The following is a 15374-nucleotide window of genomic DNA, read 5'->3' as shown; positions in this document are numbered from 1 at the left end:
TAACTTTTCTAGAGGTGTAATGCTGTTTTATTTCTGCCAGGATCTGTCATGACTCTGCCAGCAGAGTGTGTTGGCTAGTCCAGGTAGCTTTGGACACAGGTTCAGGTCTTGGTCTTGAGTTTCTGTCTGCATGCCAGTGTGCCCCCTCTGTAAGATGTCTGGTGCTGCTATACAGCTGGCCCAGCTGTTGGGATGTAAGAATTAGACTTTCAGCCTAATTATTCTGTGTTCAAGAATGTCATCAGGGCAAGTATTGTTGTATTTAGACTGATTATAAAAATCCTCCTTCCCTGTTGGTCTGTACTTGTCGAACTTTACAGTATGTTTGCACGCCCCGTCGATGTCTCTTGAAAACAATTGGTGTTGTCACCACATACATTGTGGCTTTGAGTGTCATTTGTTACAGGAAAGAAAGCAAATAAATTATCTGGAGCTAAAATTGAGTGGGTTTTAGAGTTATGAACTAGGTAAAGACATAAAATTTAATTTGGATGGCAGAATGTAAAGGCAGTGGTGCTTATAGCAGCAGCATTGGTGTAGTGTGTGAAGTGCAAAGGAAATTTAGATTGGATAAGATTATGTGGAGAAGCAGACTCGTGAGCTGTTATGGAGAGTCTTAGGATTCTTTGTAGGAGTTTGCAGGTAGTTCATGGAGCCCACGAGTCATTCGAGGAGCTGGGGGGTGTCTGTTTTTGGAGGTGTGCAGCTGCATTTAGGAAGATAAACTGAAGGTGACTAAAAAGTGGTGGTGTTGGGTCTGATGACTTTGGAGAGATGGCCTTTGCTGAAAAAGGTGGAAAAGGGGAGAAGGAATGATGTGAAGGCTGAGGACAGTTGAAGTGAATGGGTGAAGGTAATGAAGGAAAGAGGTGAGGGGGTAGGGGTTATCTAATTTTTTTTTTTTTAAATTTTTTAATACATTTGTATTTTTTTATGTTACTGTGAGGGGCCTGAGGTAACAAGCAATTGCAGTGATCAGTTTGAAGAGTATCTCCTGTTCTTTGAGCATGCATCAGGCCTCCCCTTTCAAGCATAGGCTTTTCAGTCCATTTGTGGGTATTGCATCATTTTAAAGAATGCAGTTTGCGTGCTTCCTGATTAATGGTGTATTACGGGCCTGTGAGCATAAATTATTTATGACGTGGAAATTTGGAATAATTAGCTGTCATTCCTCAGTGGAGTAAATGAATTGCAGTGTTCATCATGCAGGAGACAGCCCATTTCTTACTCTCAGCTATGACCCGACTCTCCGGTGTGCGTTTATTCTGAAGACTTTTTTTCTCCTGTGCTTTAGACCTCTCTAGTACCTCCCCTCCCACAGAAAATGTCTTTAAATCTACATGTGCTGCTTTACCACAGCACTTGGCACTTGGTGCTTCTGTCCATCCCATCTCCCCCACTTCCAGATCATCTGCGTTTTCACCCCTTCCACCATCTTCTACATTTCAGTCTCTCTGTAGCTCACGTTTTTCTTTATCCTTTGATCATATTTGCTCTGACTATTCCATTGGTGTAGCTCTTCTGCCTGTCACAAGGAGTTTGTCTTGCTGCTGGGGTGTCATTAGGTGCATGCTAATCCTTCTGGCTTGGAAGAATCCTGTTCGCATCAATAAAGGCAGATTCCTGGTACTGGAGGGTTAATGCTCCCTTGAGAAGTGGTATTGAGCACGCTGTATATCAGCAGTTGTCCCTGCTGGCGAGAGAATTAGGTATTGACAGTTTAATAATGAGATCTCATTGCTATTGACTTGCTTTCAGTGCCGTGTTCCTGCTGTGCACTTTGCTGTGGTGCTTATCTAGCTTTTGAACATGGTTTACAGAGCGATAAAGGCATAGCTTATTAAATACTAAAAAACACATTCTGGTAACACTAAGGCTCTGGCTTTGAATTTCCTGGCTTTTGTTAGTTTAAGTAAAAAGGCCAAATTAATCTTTGGTGTAAACATACTGACTTCAGTTAATTCCCAGGAAGTGAATTTGACGTATTTCATGGACATGTGGGGCAGACCCCAGCCAGGGAGGGGTGACGTTGCACAGAAATAGGAAAAAATGCACCTCCCTTTCTTCTGCGTGTTTTGCTTTCAAGGAAGAGAAATACTCTTCAGAGAGGGAATGGTCTTTTATTTGTCTTGGCAGTGTGTTGTAGCTAGTGCAGCGGGGCCCTGGCTCCTAGCTATGATAACACAAACAAAAGATTGAAATTTGGCAATTCTTTTGCATATACTGGGTAGTTTATAATACGATACCACTTCATATTTTTAAGGGTACACTTTAAAGATAGCTGAGATCATCTGGAAGCTTATTGTGTGATCTTGGGCAGCTTATGTTACATTTCTAATCCTATGGGATGTAGTAATTCATACGGATCTTAAAATTTAGGTCGCGTGTTTTGTAATGTTGCATACCTTCAGCACTGCTTTAATGGGAGTGAGGTAAATGAGAGGCCAAGAAGAGTGAAAGAGGGGAAGAAAGGCTCTGTTTAGTATCAGACACTGCAGAGAGAAGAACAAGTCTTTCATGGTTTCATAGTGTGTCTATAGGACATTTATGTTTAGGTGAGTAGATGGATTGAGAGGGAGGTGGGCGGTCAAACCTGGGGGGCAGTGGCTGGAGCAAGCTGGGTGTGTGCTTCGGAGATGGTCAGCTAGACACAGGCACTAAAAATTACTGTTTTCCTCTGTTCATCCTTACATGTGGAAATTATTTCTTTGTAATAAATAAATCACATAGCTGTATAGTCAGATTCATGGGCATATAACATCTCTCAGGATTTTATTTATATGAGCCATTCTTTCTAACAAGTAAAATGCATGTTTGTCTCACGTGTGTGATATTAATTTTTCCCTGCTTTGCCTTGTCCAAGCCTCAGCTATGGTAAAGAAGCTGCTGTTAATCAGCGACACATTTCCTAGACTTAAAATGTTAAAAGCTAAGAATGGCGTTTCCAAAGAGTTTCCTGGAAACATTACACAAGTGTCCAACTTCAATTTCTTTAGACTGCGATTCCCAAAATCCAGTCTTCTGTATTTCTGAGGAGCTGGCAACAAGAATTTGGTGCTGTGAGGCAATGAGGAAATGTATGTCGTTTCCCACTGACACTTAACGCTTGCTGCCAAGTCTACAGTGCCATAAGGCTGATGATTTTCAGCTTTGAAAAAATTCAGATTTCTTTTTAAAGTGTCCCCCTAAGTGCTGTCTGATTAGATTAGCCTAATAACTGGATCTGCTTTGCAGAAAATGAGTTTTAAAAGTACTGAAAGATTTAATACCTTTTTTTCCTTTGCACTTTTGGTGTTTGACACAATGTGTTTATTTCTTCTGTTTGCAAAACAGCGAGTGACTTATCTACAATAGCTAATCTGACATGGATACCAATAGAATATTTGGTTGATGTGTTTATGTGTGTAAAATAAACACGCAATATTTTTGTTCCATTACATAAAATAATATTCTATTAGATCTAATAGCTATAATGTTCCATTAAATATAATAGAACAAATTATTACACAGTTATTCTGTGTTCTGTTCTTTCGAAAAATGAAACTATTTTCTAGCCGTGTACCTGTGAAGATCCAGCTGCTGTTTGAATTAACATAGGTCCATGTCCTACATCGAAGGAGCTACATGGAGTTGTAGCAGTTCCCTGACACTACTGGTGTGTGTTTGCCTGTTATGCCCTCCCTGTCTCTCAGCCCTCCAGTGAGCACAGCTGCAAATTGGATTTCACTCTGCTTCGCTCTCCAGCGTGGTGCTGGAGGGTTGAGTTCCTCGTAGATGTTATGCTCAAGGGAGTGATAAGTTGGTATCTGCTGTTACTTCTTGGTGCACGAGTGATTCTAGGCAAGCGTATGTAGGCAATTCTGGAAGTATTGGACAGACCCCTCGGCAGCAAACATCACCATTTTTTGGCTGTGGCTTCTGGGCCCCAGGCACTGATACAGACTCTTCCACCACGCCAGCAAGCAGGGTGCCGTACGTTGTGTTAAAGCTGCTGTTGACTGCCTGCATAACATTAACCCGTGTTTCTTCTCAGAAATGTGTGTACTGTCGGAAACGGATGAAGAAAGTGTCTGGTGCCTGCATCCAGTGCTCGTACGAGCACTGCTCCACGTCCTTCCACGTGACCTGCGCACACGCAGCCGGCGTGCCCATGGAGCCAGACGACTGGCCCTATGTTGTGTCCATCACTTGCTTCAAACACAAAGCAGCTAACCAGAATGTATGTGGGTTTGTTTTGAGGATTTTGTTTTCTGGTGTTTGGTTGTTTATTGGTGTGTGTTTGTTTTAATTTTTTTGGGTTTTTTCTTAAGAACAGTTTCTCTGCACCTCTATTTGTGACTCAGCTTTTATGATTGCAAATTGCAAATTATTCCCTTTTCTCTATAATGCAGATTCAGTTTCGAAGGGAGGTGACCCTTGGACAGACTGTGATTACAAAGAACCGGAATGGACTCTACTACAGATGTAAAGTGATTGGCATGACAACACAGACTTTCTACGAAGTAAACTTTGATGATGGTTCATACAGTGACAACGTTTACCCAGAAAGCATTATTGTAAGCAGCTCTCTGTGGAGACTATTACTGTTATAGATGAGTACAAAGTGTAATGCGTGCACTTTGGGGTGGAACAATGAAGTAAAATGTAAAAAAAATAATTAAAAACTGAAGTTGCTGCTTGCTTAGAAAAACTCATACTGCTCTTCATTATTGTTCTTCTTGTTTATGACATTATCTCATTTCTTTTTTTTTTTGTTCCTTTACAAAGATGTGATTTTGCTATATGCAGATGACTTAACAGAAAGCAATGTTTGTTTTAAGTTGCATCCTGTTTGTTTTGCGGTTGAATAATCTCTTATTTTTCAACTGACAAGTGTGATTCATGGGGGAAGCAGATTGTTTATAAGCACTTCTGATTCAAAATAGGGAATTCACTTAATAGAAGGAATGTCTAGAAGAGTCTGACTTGTCAACTCACACTTTCTCTTCCTGATCGTGCCATTGATTCACCATGTGAAGCAGAGCAGGTCACCCCGCTTGTTTTTGTTGATATGGGAGGTTTGATGTTTGGGGATTTGTAATGAGAAGTTTCCTAGAACTGAGCACTGTCACCAGAAGGAGGTGCAAGTGGTTTTTTTCTGGTCTCTCACTGCTTAATGGTTTTGTTTGAGATGATGGCAATTAATCACAAGTGCAGAAACTTTCGTATACATAATTATAGTGTGACGTAGCAACTTCCTTGAGCAGTGATTTTACCACCCCTCTTTCCCAAGTTCTTGAGCTTTGTTGGTGTTGGCTGTCTGACCTTTTTCACTCTGTGTCTTCAGAGCAGAGACTGCATCCAGATGGGGCCCCCTGCAGAGGGCGAGTTGGTTCAACTGCAGTGGACAGATGGAATTATCTACAAGGCCAAGTTTATTGCAGCCCAGATCAGTCAGATTTACCAGGTGAGTATGGGAGAGTACCCACGTACTTCGTGGCAGCATGTCTGATTCTTGCTCGATTTGTACAGCTCACTAGTGCTGAATGCTTGCTCTGGTCATGAAGGGAGAATTTGCCTTCTGAAATAAATACTGCTGGTAGTCTGAAGAGAAATAGAGTGTTAAAATAGGATGGGGTAAAGGTTTTCTGTGGCAGAACGTGGATGTATGGATAGACATATGTCTAGACTGTATCTGCTTAAGACACAAAAAAAAATTTGCCCTTTTCCTTATGGCTCAGGTCAAAAGTGACCTACTCACACTGCTCCCTGATGGCTGTCCTATGGCTGGAGCTGAGCTTGTTGTCTGTAGTTCCCCATGGGTCAATATCTACATCATTACAACTTAACTCGATGCTTTCAGAGGATCTAAGGGAAATGATGGGTTGGGAGACTACTGCAAGGTGGGGAATAATCCTCTGGTTGGGAAGGTACTTTGTGGAGCAGCAGCAGCATGTGGGAATGATGTCCTGCTGCTGTTGTGTGAGGAATTGGAAACCTTCAGTCTCTAGTCTCATACACTCTCACCATCGCTGTTTATAAGGTGAAAAAAACAGCAGCCAGTTTTTTTGTCTTTGAGTCTGTTCCACATATGGGGTTTTTGTTTGTCAAGGTTGTAATAGTCAGTAAAGGAAGATTTAACCAGGTACACTGTGTTAGTATTTCAGCACAGAAGGTTTTATAAAATGCAGTGCCTTCATTTGATTAAATCCTTTTTAAATGGTACCAAGAAGTTGAAAATTACAGTGATTTGAAAAGTATACTTTGTGCACATTCTTTTGAAGAATATATGCTGAAATTTGCAAATAATTGTTATCTCTTAAAGATAATGCCTCTGGACAAAAGGCAGAGGAAGTCCCATATCTTGTATTTGTTTGAAACGGGGTTCTGGTTTCTATCCTTTCTGCACAGAGTGTTTCATATCTGTGTGCAAAGAGCACAATAATCCACCTTGGCAGTTAACAGTCTTTTTGGTGTGTATAATGGATGTTAACTGCTTCAGAGAAGACGTGATCTGAGGTGACCCTGGTTATGAATAAGTACAATATATAGTTCCATAAAGATCTATTGTTATGCATGCTTTCCAGTTTAATCACAGTATAGGAAATTGTCATTGATTTCTCGAAGGTACAATAATTTGAAATAGGCTATTCCACTGATAGTGCCAGATGACAGAAAAATATGCATGAGGAGTCTGTGTTTTTCAAATCATGCAGTTACCTGTAAGTAGAGCTCAGCTCCATGGGGAAAAGGGCCTGGACAGCTTTCCACATTGGTTCCCTGTCTAGATGGTTTTTCAGTACTTGTGGTGCATCTCTTTATCTGTTTTGGAACAGGATTATATTTAAAAACATAAGAAACAGTTTTGTTTCTTAAGCGTGTTCGTAGGAAGACAGCGTGGATTAGCTTTTGTGTTTTAAACTTGTCTTATTTTGCAGTAGCTTCCCCGTTCGCATCTCTTAAGTCTGGTTTTGTGTGCTAAGATTAGATGTATATATTTCTTAAAACAATTGAGCCCAAATGACTGTCTTGTAACTTGCTCTGATGTGTGTTCACAACGGGTCTAACCCCTGTCACTAATTTGGAACTTAAATAAACAAGGTCCAACCGCTCTGTAGTAGTTTAAGACGGCGCCGCCCTGGGTTCCACATCCTGCCCTTCTGCTAGAAATGGAGCCGGTGCAGTGGGAACGGCAGGCAGCAACCTGCTTACGCCTCCGCAGTTAAACTTCCTAATTCCTGTTCCCTTCTGACTGCCACGGTAGTGGTGCTCTGTAAAACCAGAGAGGAAATGGGACCGGTAGCATCTTAAACCACCTCAGCAGAGCTCATCTTTCACAGCCTGTTCTCCCACCTGCGTAGTTATTCCAGCTGATGCACGCTGCGCAGTTAAGGGGCCTCAGCAGTCGCTGCACTCGCATAACTGATGAGCTGCAGGACCTGGGCTGCGCAGGAGGAGGAGTTCAGAGCACAGATGCTTTCTTCCTTCTGCATTTGTCCGGTCCGAACCTGACATCCCGTAGTAAACTGCAGTGTACGTCCTTCTGCGTTGCCCGGAAAAGCGTAATAAGTCTTGAGCAAAAGAAATGAGAATCTCTTAAAAACTTTTAATAGTTTTAACACTTTTCTATGCGCGTTTCCATGAATAAACATTCCTGTAACACCTGATGCATAATTCATGATATAATCAGTGCTTAGCAAAAAAGGTTTGACATGAGGAGTTACCACCATTTGTACCTGGCCGACTGTTTCTGCTTGTTAAAATACAAATGTATTTTAGTAGCTGGAGTTGTTTCCTTATGACGTGTGAAAATGCTTTGTTTAAGATGAAAGAAGTTCTTATTACTGAATACAGGGCTGCCTTTTATTATAAGTGAAAAGCTTCTTTTTTCAGGTTTTGAATAAAAAATCAGTAGAAATCTTCAGTGCTCTGACTGGGAGGTTGGAGCAGAGGTGCTGGAGAAAATGTAGGATAGACATTTTAGGATCTACAGGAGCACTGAGTGAAACCATTGGGGCCAGATAAGACAGGGGTGCCTGAGCAGCACCAAAACCAGCACTTTTTGGGTTCAGCATCCTTAACACAGCTTAGGGATGCTCATTCACCAGCAATCCTAGAGACATGCAGTGCCAGGAATGGGGGATCATCCATGGGAGCTGGCCCCGACAGTTCCAGGGTATTCCCATGAAGGGACTGTGAATGGACTGTTCAAGTACTGAAAATGCAGAGGCCAATTTCTTATTTCATCTTCTGCCTACTCTGCAGGTTGAGTTTGAAGATGGTTCTCAACTAATGGTGAAACGTGGTGATATTTATACCTTGGAGGAAGAGCTTCCCAAGAGAGTGAAGTCTCGCCTGGTGGGTATCAAAGTAACAGAAACAGTAAAATGGCTGTGGCCTGCAGTACTCATTCACATTTTTTTAGCATATTGTTTAGACATTAGGTAAATACAGCCTCCAACTTCTGTGGCTGTAAAACCACTTGTAATACACAAAATACCTAGAGTAGAAGAAATCCTTGCTGTAAATGCTTGAGAAGCATTTAAATGATTTTCCCTTTCACGTGTTCAGATCTAACTTCTGTCTTCTCTGGCTAAAAGATTATGTTCATGTCATTTTACACCGTATGACTTTAGTTATATGGACTGCTATTCTGTCTGAATGTTGCCTTTAATCAGAGGGGAGATAAATTGGTCTACAGCTAAGTGGTTTCTGGAGAACTGATTAGCGACATGGGACCAAGCCCCCATTTCTCACCAAATAGGAGATTTAGAATGTAGCTCTTACCTATAAATCTCTTAATCTAAAAGATCAGGCTGTCTTTAACTGCATACAATGGAATTATTGAGCCTAGAAAATACGAGGGATTTATCTCACAGCTTTTTTGGTTCCAGACTTGCTGGGTGTTTTCAAACCTGGTGCTTTAACCTTTAAAGCCATCTCATTTAAACAGATGATGAGACTGGTTTCTATGCAGATGGAGGATATACAGTTTTCTTCTTCATTCTAAATGTCTGTAATGTCAGCCACGGCGGGACAGGGACAGATCCACAAAGTTAACCTGTGATAAGGCTCTGGGCTTTTGTCTGTTTTACAAGACAAAAAGAGAATGGTCCAACCTTCCCTTAAGAATAGATGAATTGCTGTGCCAAGTTAAACTGGTGGTTCACTGGCCCCGTGGCTCTGTGGCTGGTAGCAGCAGTGAGATGCACATCGTCAGAAATGGCCTGGTGACAGGCAGTTCTGTGGAAGAACTGATGACAATTTGGAGGAAACTTTTGTTCCCCTAGGCATGAAATCGTCAAGGGTTTTACCCAAAACCACTTGTAAAATGCTTTCTGTAATGCAGCTCTCGATGGTTTCTCCATCTTGTTTGAGGTTATTTATCTCAGTCAGACCCCATGACATAAATTTTAGAGGTTAATAATTACCTTGTTACCCTTGAAAGACTTCTGGTGGCAAGGAAGCGCCTTAGAATTAATTTCTAAGATGTGCACAATAGTCCAGTTTATTTAATCTTGCCCTAATAATGAAGACAACATATTGGAGCCCTGAAATAGAGGATTTGGAAAGAAACGTGTTCTCTGCAGTGGAGACATCAAGCTTTATAACAGTTACAGAGAAAGGAATGCAAACTGGAAGGAAAGTTTCAAGTCTGGTTGAAAGCTCAAGCTTTTCTCATGTACTTTCTGAAGTATTAGACTGTGCTCTGTGGAAGTGCTGCTCACAGTGCCTTAACGTAGCACAGCAGAACGAAGGAACAAAGCAATAGATGGTAATTTCTACCGAGAAATGCGTCTTATTTGAGTGTAAGAGCAAGACAGAAGCAACTGTTTGTACAGTGAGCCCCAGATGCTTTCTTTGGGTCTTGTGTTTTAAAGACATTAAGGAAGCCCCAATTTCCTCTGTGCCTTCTACTCGGAATGAATAACCTGAAGAGGCAGAGGAGGATAGGAGTAAAAAGAGAATTGGCAAGGCAGGAGCTGAAGTGAGAGATGTTCTGAAACAGCAGGAAGGCAACTTGAGGGTTTCTCTTTCCAGTTTGGTTTCAGAAGCCCAGAACTTTTAATTTCAGCCGTGTGCTTTGCATGTTTTGGAGTTTGATTTTTCTACGGAAATACTCTGACCCAAGTTGTTAGCTTGCTATCCCTGCTGTCGTATTACACAGGCATGCTCCATGCTTTGCACCCGTGTCTCTCCCTGTTTTCCTGCTGTGCCTCTAATGATTGTACTTTCGTGTCTCCTGCAGTCCCTCAGCACTGGGGCCCCTCAGGAAGATGTATTTTCGGGAGATGAAGTGAGAGCAGCTAAACGCCCCCGGCTGGGGAATTCAAGAAATCCTGAAGAATACGGACAAAACCCAGATTACCTGGCCTTTATGGAGAGCCTGTTGCAGACACAGTACCAGCCTGGAACTCAGAGCAACATGTTTTAACCCGGATTAATTAAAAATATTAAATTAACCCTTTTTAAGCCTGGAAACTGTGGAATACAAGACCATCTTTGTGCAATAGCCTGCTGTGAATTTTTTTTCTTCTACTCTTGGTTTGGACTGCAAGAAAACCCTGTCTGGCTGCACGCTACCTCTACTTTGCCAGACATTGCTGACCCATAGAGTTAGGGAGCTTGAAAAATCTTCAGACAGCATTTCACACAGAGACTTTGGAAGAGCTTATACTAATTTGTGACTGGCTCCTTTTTATGAGGCTTGGAAAGGGTTAAAGTTTAACTAAATGACTTTTTAAAATATGTCAAACTCTTTTGTCTTTAAAGGTGCTATTACATTGACTACTGAAGCAGCCTTTGGAATTGTGTTTTCTGTACATAGACGTCACCTTTGTGAAGTTTTCTATAAATGAGCATTATTAAAAAAAAAAGCAAACAAAAATAGGAAAACAAAAATTTCCACAAAACATTTTTTTAGATTATGGCTTTAAAACAGAAACTAAACAACATCTCCCCCCTCAACCCCAAATGAAATGTGACTAATATTACAGCGGGGAGAGAGCAAGAGCAGATGTCCTGGAAAGTTCTGGGTTCTTTTTTGTAAAGAAACACTATCTTCTTTGTAAGCTGGGGAAGATGGGGAAAGAAATGTTTCATAGCTGGGATGTTTCTTACCATTAGTTCTCTTAAAGACATGTGATAGGTGTGTGTATTTCTGCCATGTCACCAGGAAGGGACTTAGGGAAGAAATGGCCAGTTTTTGGTCATTCTTGTCATCTTCCTTCCCCATCTTTGCCATCACAGTTGCTTTCTAGTTAAAAATCAGCATGGCTTTCAGTTACAATATGCCACTCCGTTTTGGCAAGTGTTCTGTTACTGCTTCTTGTGTTAGTTCCTTTACGAGCCATCCCCCTTCCCCACTGCGGACTAGACCATCGAGGGGTTGCTCTAGTTCTCTGGTAGGCATGTCTCCCATAGGAACCTTTTTCTTTCCTTTGTCTCCTTGTTGTTTTTTTTTTTGGTTTTTTTTGGGTTTTTTTTTTTTTTGAGTTGTGCTCCTTACAGTTGTGAGAATCATTCCATGACAGAAGCCTGGGAGGTGTTTGTATGTTTTTCTTTTATCTTATTAAAGAAGAAATTCCCCAAACATCTTTGATTGTTGTGACATCCTTTACTTAAGTAAAGACTGAGCCTTTGAGTTACTCCTGGGGAAGAGGAACGCAAGCCCTTCATTTGATTGGACTCAGTTCACTGAGAATTGAATGAGCATTAAAGGCAAAAACAAATCCTAAAGTATTGAGTGGGCAGCTCCCACTTGAACACTTGAAAATCACCTCCGTTGAAGAGCTGTTATGGAGCAGTGTTTTGTAAAAGAGCCTGATCTGAAACCCTGCTGAAGTCACGGGAAAGTCTTCCACTCTCTTTGGAGGACCTCTATCAATTCAGAGGGAAAGAAAAAGGCAGCCCTAGTGCAGAGTTGGAAAGGGGACGTGGCTTCCACAGTGTCTGGGCGAAGGGGGGCAAGGGCACGTCGTACCACTCACCTCAATGCCTTGGCCTGGCAGAAGCCGCTGTGAGACACCAGAGCTATCTAGAAGCTGCACAGCAATCTTTTCCACTTAATTCCCTGAAATTACTGGAGAGAAATAGACAATATTATCTTTTTTAAACTTTTTTTTTTTTTAAGCCCCTTTGCAAGGTGGTCATTGTTCTGTGGAGAGGTTTTTAAGCAATGCTATAGCTGGATCTTTAAGGGAATAAGTGGGAAGGATTTGTGGGCTAGCAGATGGTAGATTAGCATCTTAAGAGACTCAATGGGTATTAAACTGTCCTAGTGAAAGAGTGGAGATAGAATAAAGCAATTTTTTGTTTTTAATTTTGGTTTTTGTTCTCCCTTGGGAGAATTGGAGTTCCCTTTATTTCTTACTGCCTCTGCTACGGGTTATTTTCTTTGTGTGTGCGTGTCTGTGCGCGTGTGCACGTGTGCGTGTTTGTAAGATGTTTGAAACAGGGTTTTTTTATTTCTGAGTTTTTGACGTTTTCACTAGATGTCTCCAAGAATAAAAAAAAACTGAGACTAATAAAAGTTTTAAAAATTGGCAAGGTTCTTAAAAGCCTCGGTTGTTACTCCTACAGAGCTTTCTCGTGTCGGTTAAGACATGATTTAGTAGACTTGCTTGTATAAAAGAATAAGCATGTTGCCAGGCCACAAGAAAAATATTTAAAACAATTGAAAGAGAATTTTAACAGCAGAGGATTTTTTTTGGAGGTGGGAGGGGAAGGGTGGGATGGGATGAGTGGTTGTGAGTAAGGGGGAGTTTCCTCTGCATGTTGAAGTCCTGACTGAAATAGCGCTATTACTGTATTCATATGTAGTACCTTTTAAAAATACTATTTATATTGTAAAAACAAAGTGTGTTTCCTCACCCCATATTCAGATGCTGAGTTATGTTTAAACATGAACCTGGAACTGTAGAACGCCCTTCCTTGTCGCAAGGGTTCTCCCTTTTTGTTTCTTTTCAAATCCCTCTTTTCGGTTTAGGATGACTTGTGCAGATTATCTATAATGACCATATTGGTGGCCTGTGTGCATCAGACTATCGAAAAGGCAATAGGAAATGCACATTCCTACCCTCCCTGCAGTGAAATATATTTGTAAGTGTCTGATTATGTGCTATAAAAATAATGATTTTTTTTTTTTCTCCCCCTAGGTTAAGGATGTGATGTATTTTTTGCATATTTTTTTCTCTGCCTCTAGGTTCATAACGAATTAAAGGCTGTTGAGCACTTCAGAATTACATTTTTTGGGGGGTTGAAGTCTCTTCATTTCTAAGTTTAAAGTCTTTTGGACTGCAGGAGAAGGTGGCTCCCAGGCCTGATGGGTAAAGCAGACTGATTACACTGAGCCAAGGGAAGCTGAGACTGATGAAGAGCAGCGTGCTCTTTTCCTTCCTCTCTGTTAACCAGGCAGAAGAGGTCTGTTGTTGCCCCCCTTCCCAAAATTAAGAACTGAGCTTGCAATGCTTTTGTGTCCAAGGTCCAGGATTTGCTCTAGCTGGCCCTTCATGAGAAACGTGGTTGCTAATAGCCAGGGGTGGTTCTAAAATCCTTTTGTCTTTTAAATCACCAGAGATGGTTCTAAAATCCTTTTATCTTTTAAATCACCGGTTTGCTACTTACCTTTTGGAGTCTGCTTCAGAGCCTTCCAGTAGCCTTTCTTCCTAGCTCTTGGAGGTCGTGCTGACATTGAACCTCTTAAAATAGCATCATCCCGAACCTTCATTTAAACACCTTCATTTCCCACCCTGAGCCCTGATATTTTTCTACAAAGTCCTCTCCAGTTGTTGCAGTATGAGGCTAATGCTGCAGATTGTATGAAAGAAGTCTCCAACTTCCAGTCTTTTGCAGCATAATAGTTTTTCTTGAGATAACCTGAGGAATCATACTAGCGGGAAGAAGCTGCTGATACAACATCTGTTGGTGTTTACACCCACACAAAGCTTACCTTTGAATTTAAGATCTGCTATATTGCTGTAATAAGAACTAATATAATTTTAAAGCTGTCTGAAGAAGCGGTATGTACTTCCCAAGTAAGTGCCTGCATCAGTGATCAAAAGGCAAGGATCAAACCTTTCCGTTACCTCACAGGATGGAATAGACATTTCCACACAAACCCCCCGAAGTCACTGTGGGTTTCTGTTACTTGCTGAGATTGCTACGCTAAAATCTAGATGATGTAGGGTTGTAGGAAATAATGCTGTGCCCAAGGAGTCCTCAGGGAGACAACGTGAATGCTACAACGGCTGTAGTGCAGAGCTTTGCTTCCTACGCTTTCCTCTGTCGAAATACGGCTCGGGCTGGATGAAAGAGCGTGGATGAGCACAAGTCATTAGCCTTTTCTAACTGCTACATCTTTCTTATCCCTGGAGAAAGTGTATTTGGGTGTCTCTCTTAAACCCACGCAGCTGAGCAGCGTCTCTTACTAAAGCACGTTTCAGTTTCCTCCTTTTTGCTTTTCCACGTTCTCCACTTGTGCCAGCTCCAGCCCCTGGACGTCCGGCCCGTCCGTCCTCCCCCGCCCCGGGCAGCGTGTTGGTGTGCTGGGACCTGCTGTGGCTCCCTCCTGCCCACAGCTGGCCTCCGGGCCTGCCCCGCAGCGCAGCGTGCTTGGCTTAGGACTTGCCATTAGCGGCCCTGGGTGGCCCAGGGAGGGACAGGATGCCCGTGGGTGATGCTTTGTCTTGCATAAAGGGCTGCAGTTTTCTTCTTACTCCTTTGCAGAAGTCCAGCTCGCTTGGGCTGGCGAACAGCAGGGTGCCTTCACACAAGCAGATGTTTTGAAACCTGTAGCACAAAAACTGATAAAACTCCCTGAGTTAGTGTCACCAACTGTTACATGCACAATAAAGTCATTTTGTGATAATTGCTGGCAACAGTGAGAAGATGGGGATCAACAGGCTGCTTATTCCAACTCTGAGGCCAGCAGAGACTTTTGCCATATGCCTGGAGTGTCAAACAGTGGATGGAGATTTGTTAACTCCTTGTCTGGTTGGAGAAAGATCTTTAGCTTGGTGAGAACAAATGGAGGAGGTAATTCCTCTTTTTTTTTTTTTTTTCTTTGTAAAGGACAGGGTTATTTAGAAAACTAAAAATAGCAGTGTTGATTGGGGTGAGGCTGAATGGACAGCCCCAGCTTCCATAAAGCTTGATTAGATGCCTACCACTTCGTCCTTGCTGTGTCACAGTTCTCTCACTCTGGATTTCTTGTGGTAACTTCTGGTCCTATTGAAACAATTCTTCCTGCAAAGGCGTTTCTGCAAATCTCCAGCGTTGCAGATCTACGTGAGCACGTCCACACGTGGTGTTTTGTGGCTTTCCCATTCACGGCCTCTCCCGGCTTCCAGCGTCGCTGCTCGTACCTGGGAGGACATCACGGCTTTCAGGCACTC

General features: G+C 42.1%; 1 protein-coding gene across 3 annotated transcripts in view; it reads left to right on the top strand.

Moving 5' to 3' along the window:
* The window catches only part of KDM4B (lysine demethylase 4B), a 92735-nt gene extending 80207 nt beyond the window's left edge, over nucleotides 1-12528 (top strand). For 2 of the 3 annotated variants that reach the window (XM_074808495.1, XM_074808494.1), the window contains 5 exons: nucleotides 4034-4219; nucleotides 4392-4556; nucleotides 5327-5446; nucleotides 8245-8337; nucleotides 10229-12528. In XM_074808495.1, coding sequence (XP_074664596.1) covers nucleotides 4034-4219; nucleotides 4392-4556; nucleotides 5327-5446; nucleotides 8245-8337; nucleotides 10229-10414 — 750 coding nt within the window. In that variant the 3' untranslated portion in view covers nucleotides 10415-12528. The remainder of the gene's footprint in view (nucleotides 1-4033; nucleotides 4220-4391; nucleotides 4557-5326; nucleotides 5447-8244; nucleotides 8338-10228) is intronic. The other variant, XM_074808496.1, reaches the window with a different exon arrangement.
* The last annotated feature ends 2846 nt before the right edge of the window (nucleotides 12529-15374 follow it).

This window comes from Strix aluco, chromosome 29 (genome assembly GCF_031877795.1).
Source record: "Strix aluco isolate bStrAlu1 chromosome 29, bStrAlu1.hap1, whole genome shotgun sequence".
Lineage (NCBI taxonomy): Eukaryota > Metazoa > Chordata > Aves > Strigiformes > Strigidae > Strix > Strix aluco.
The sequence above is the reverse complement of the archived record's forward strand: the minus strand, read 5'-3'. Positions and strand labels throughout refer to the sequence as shown.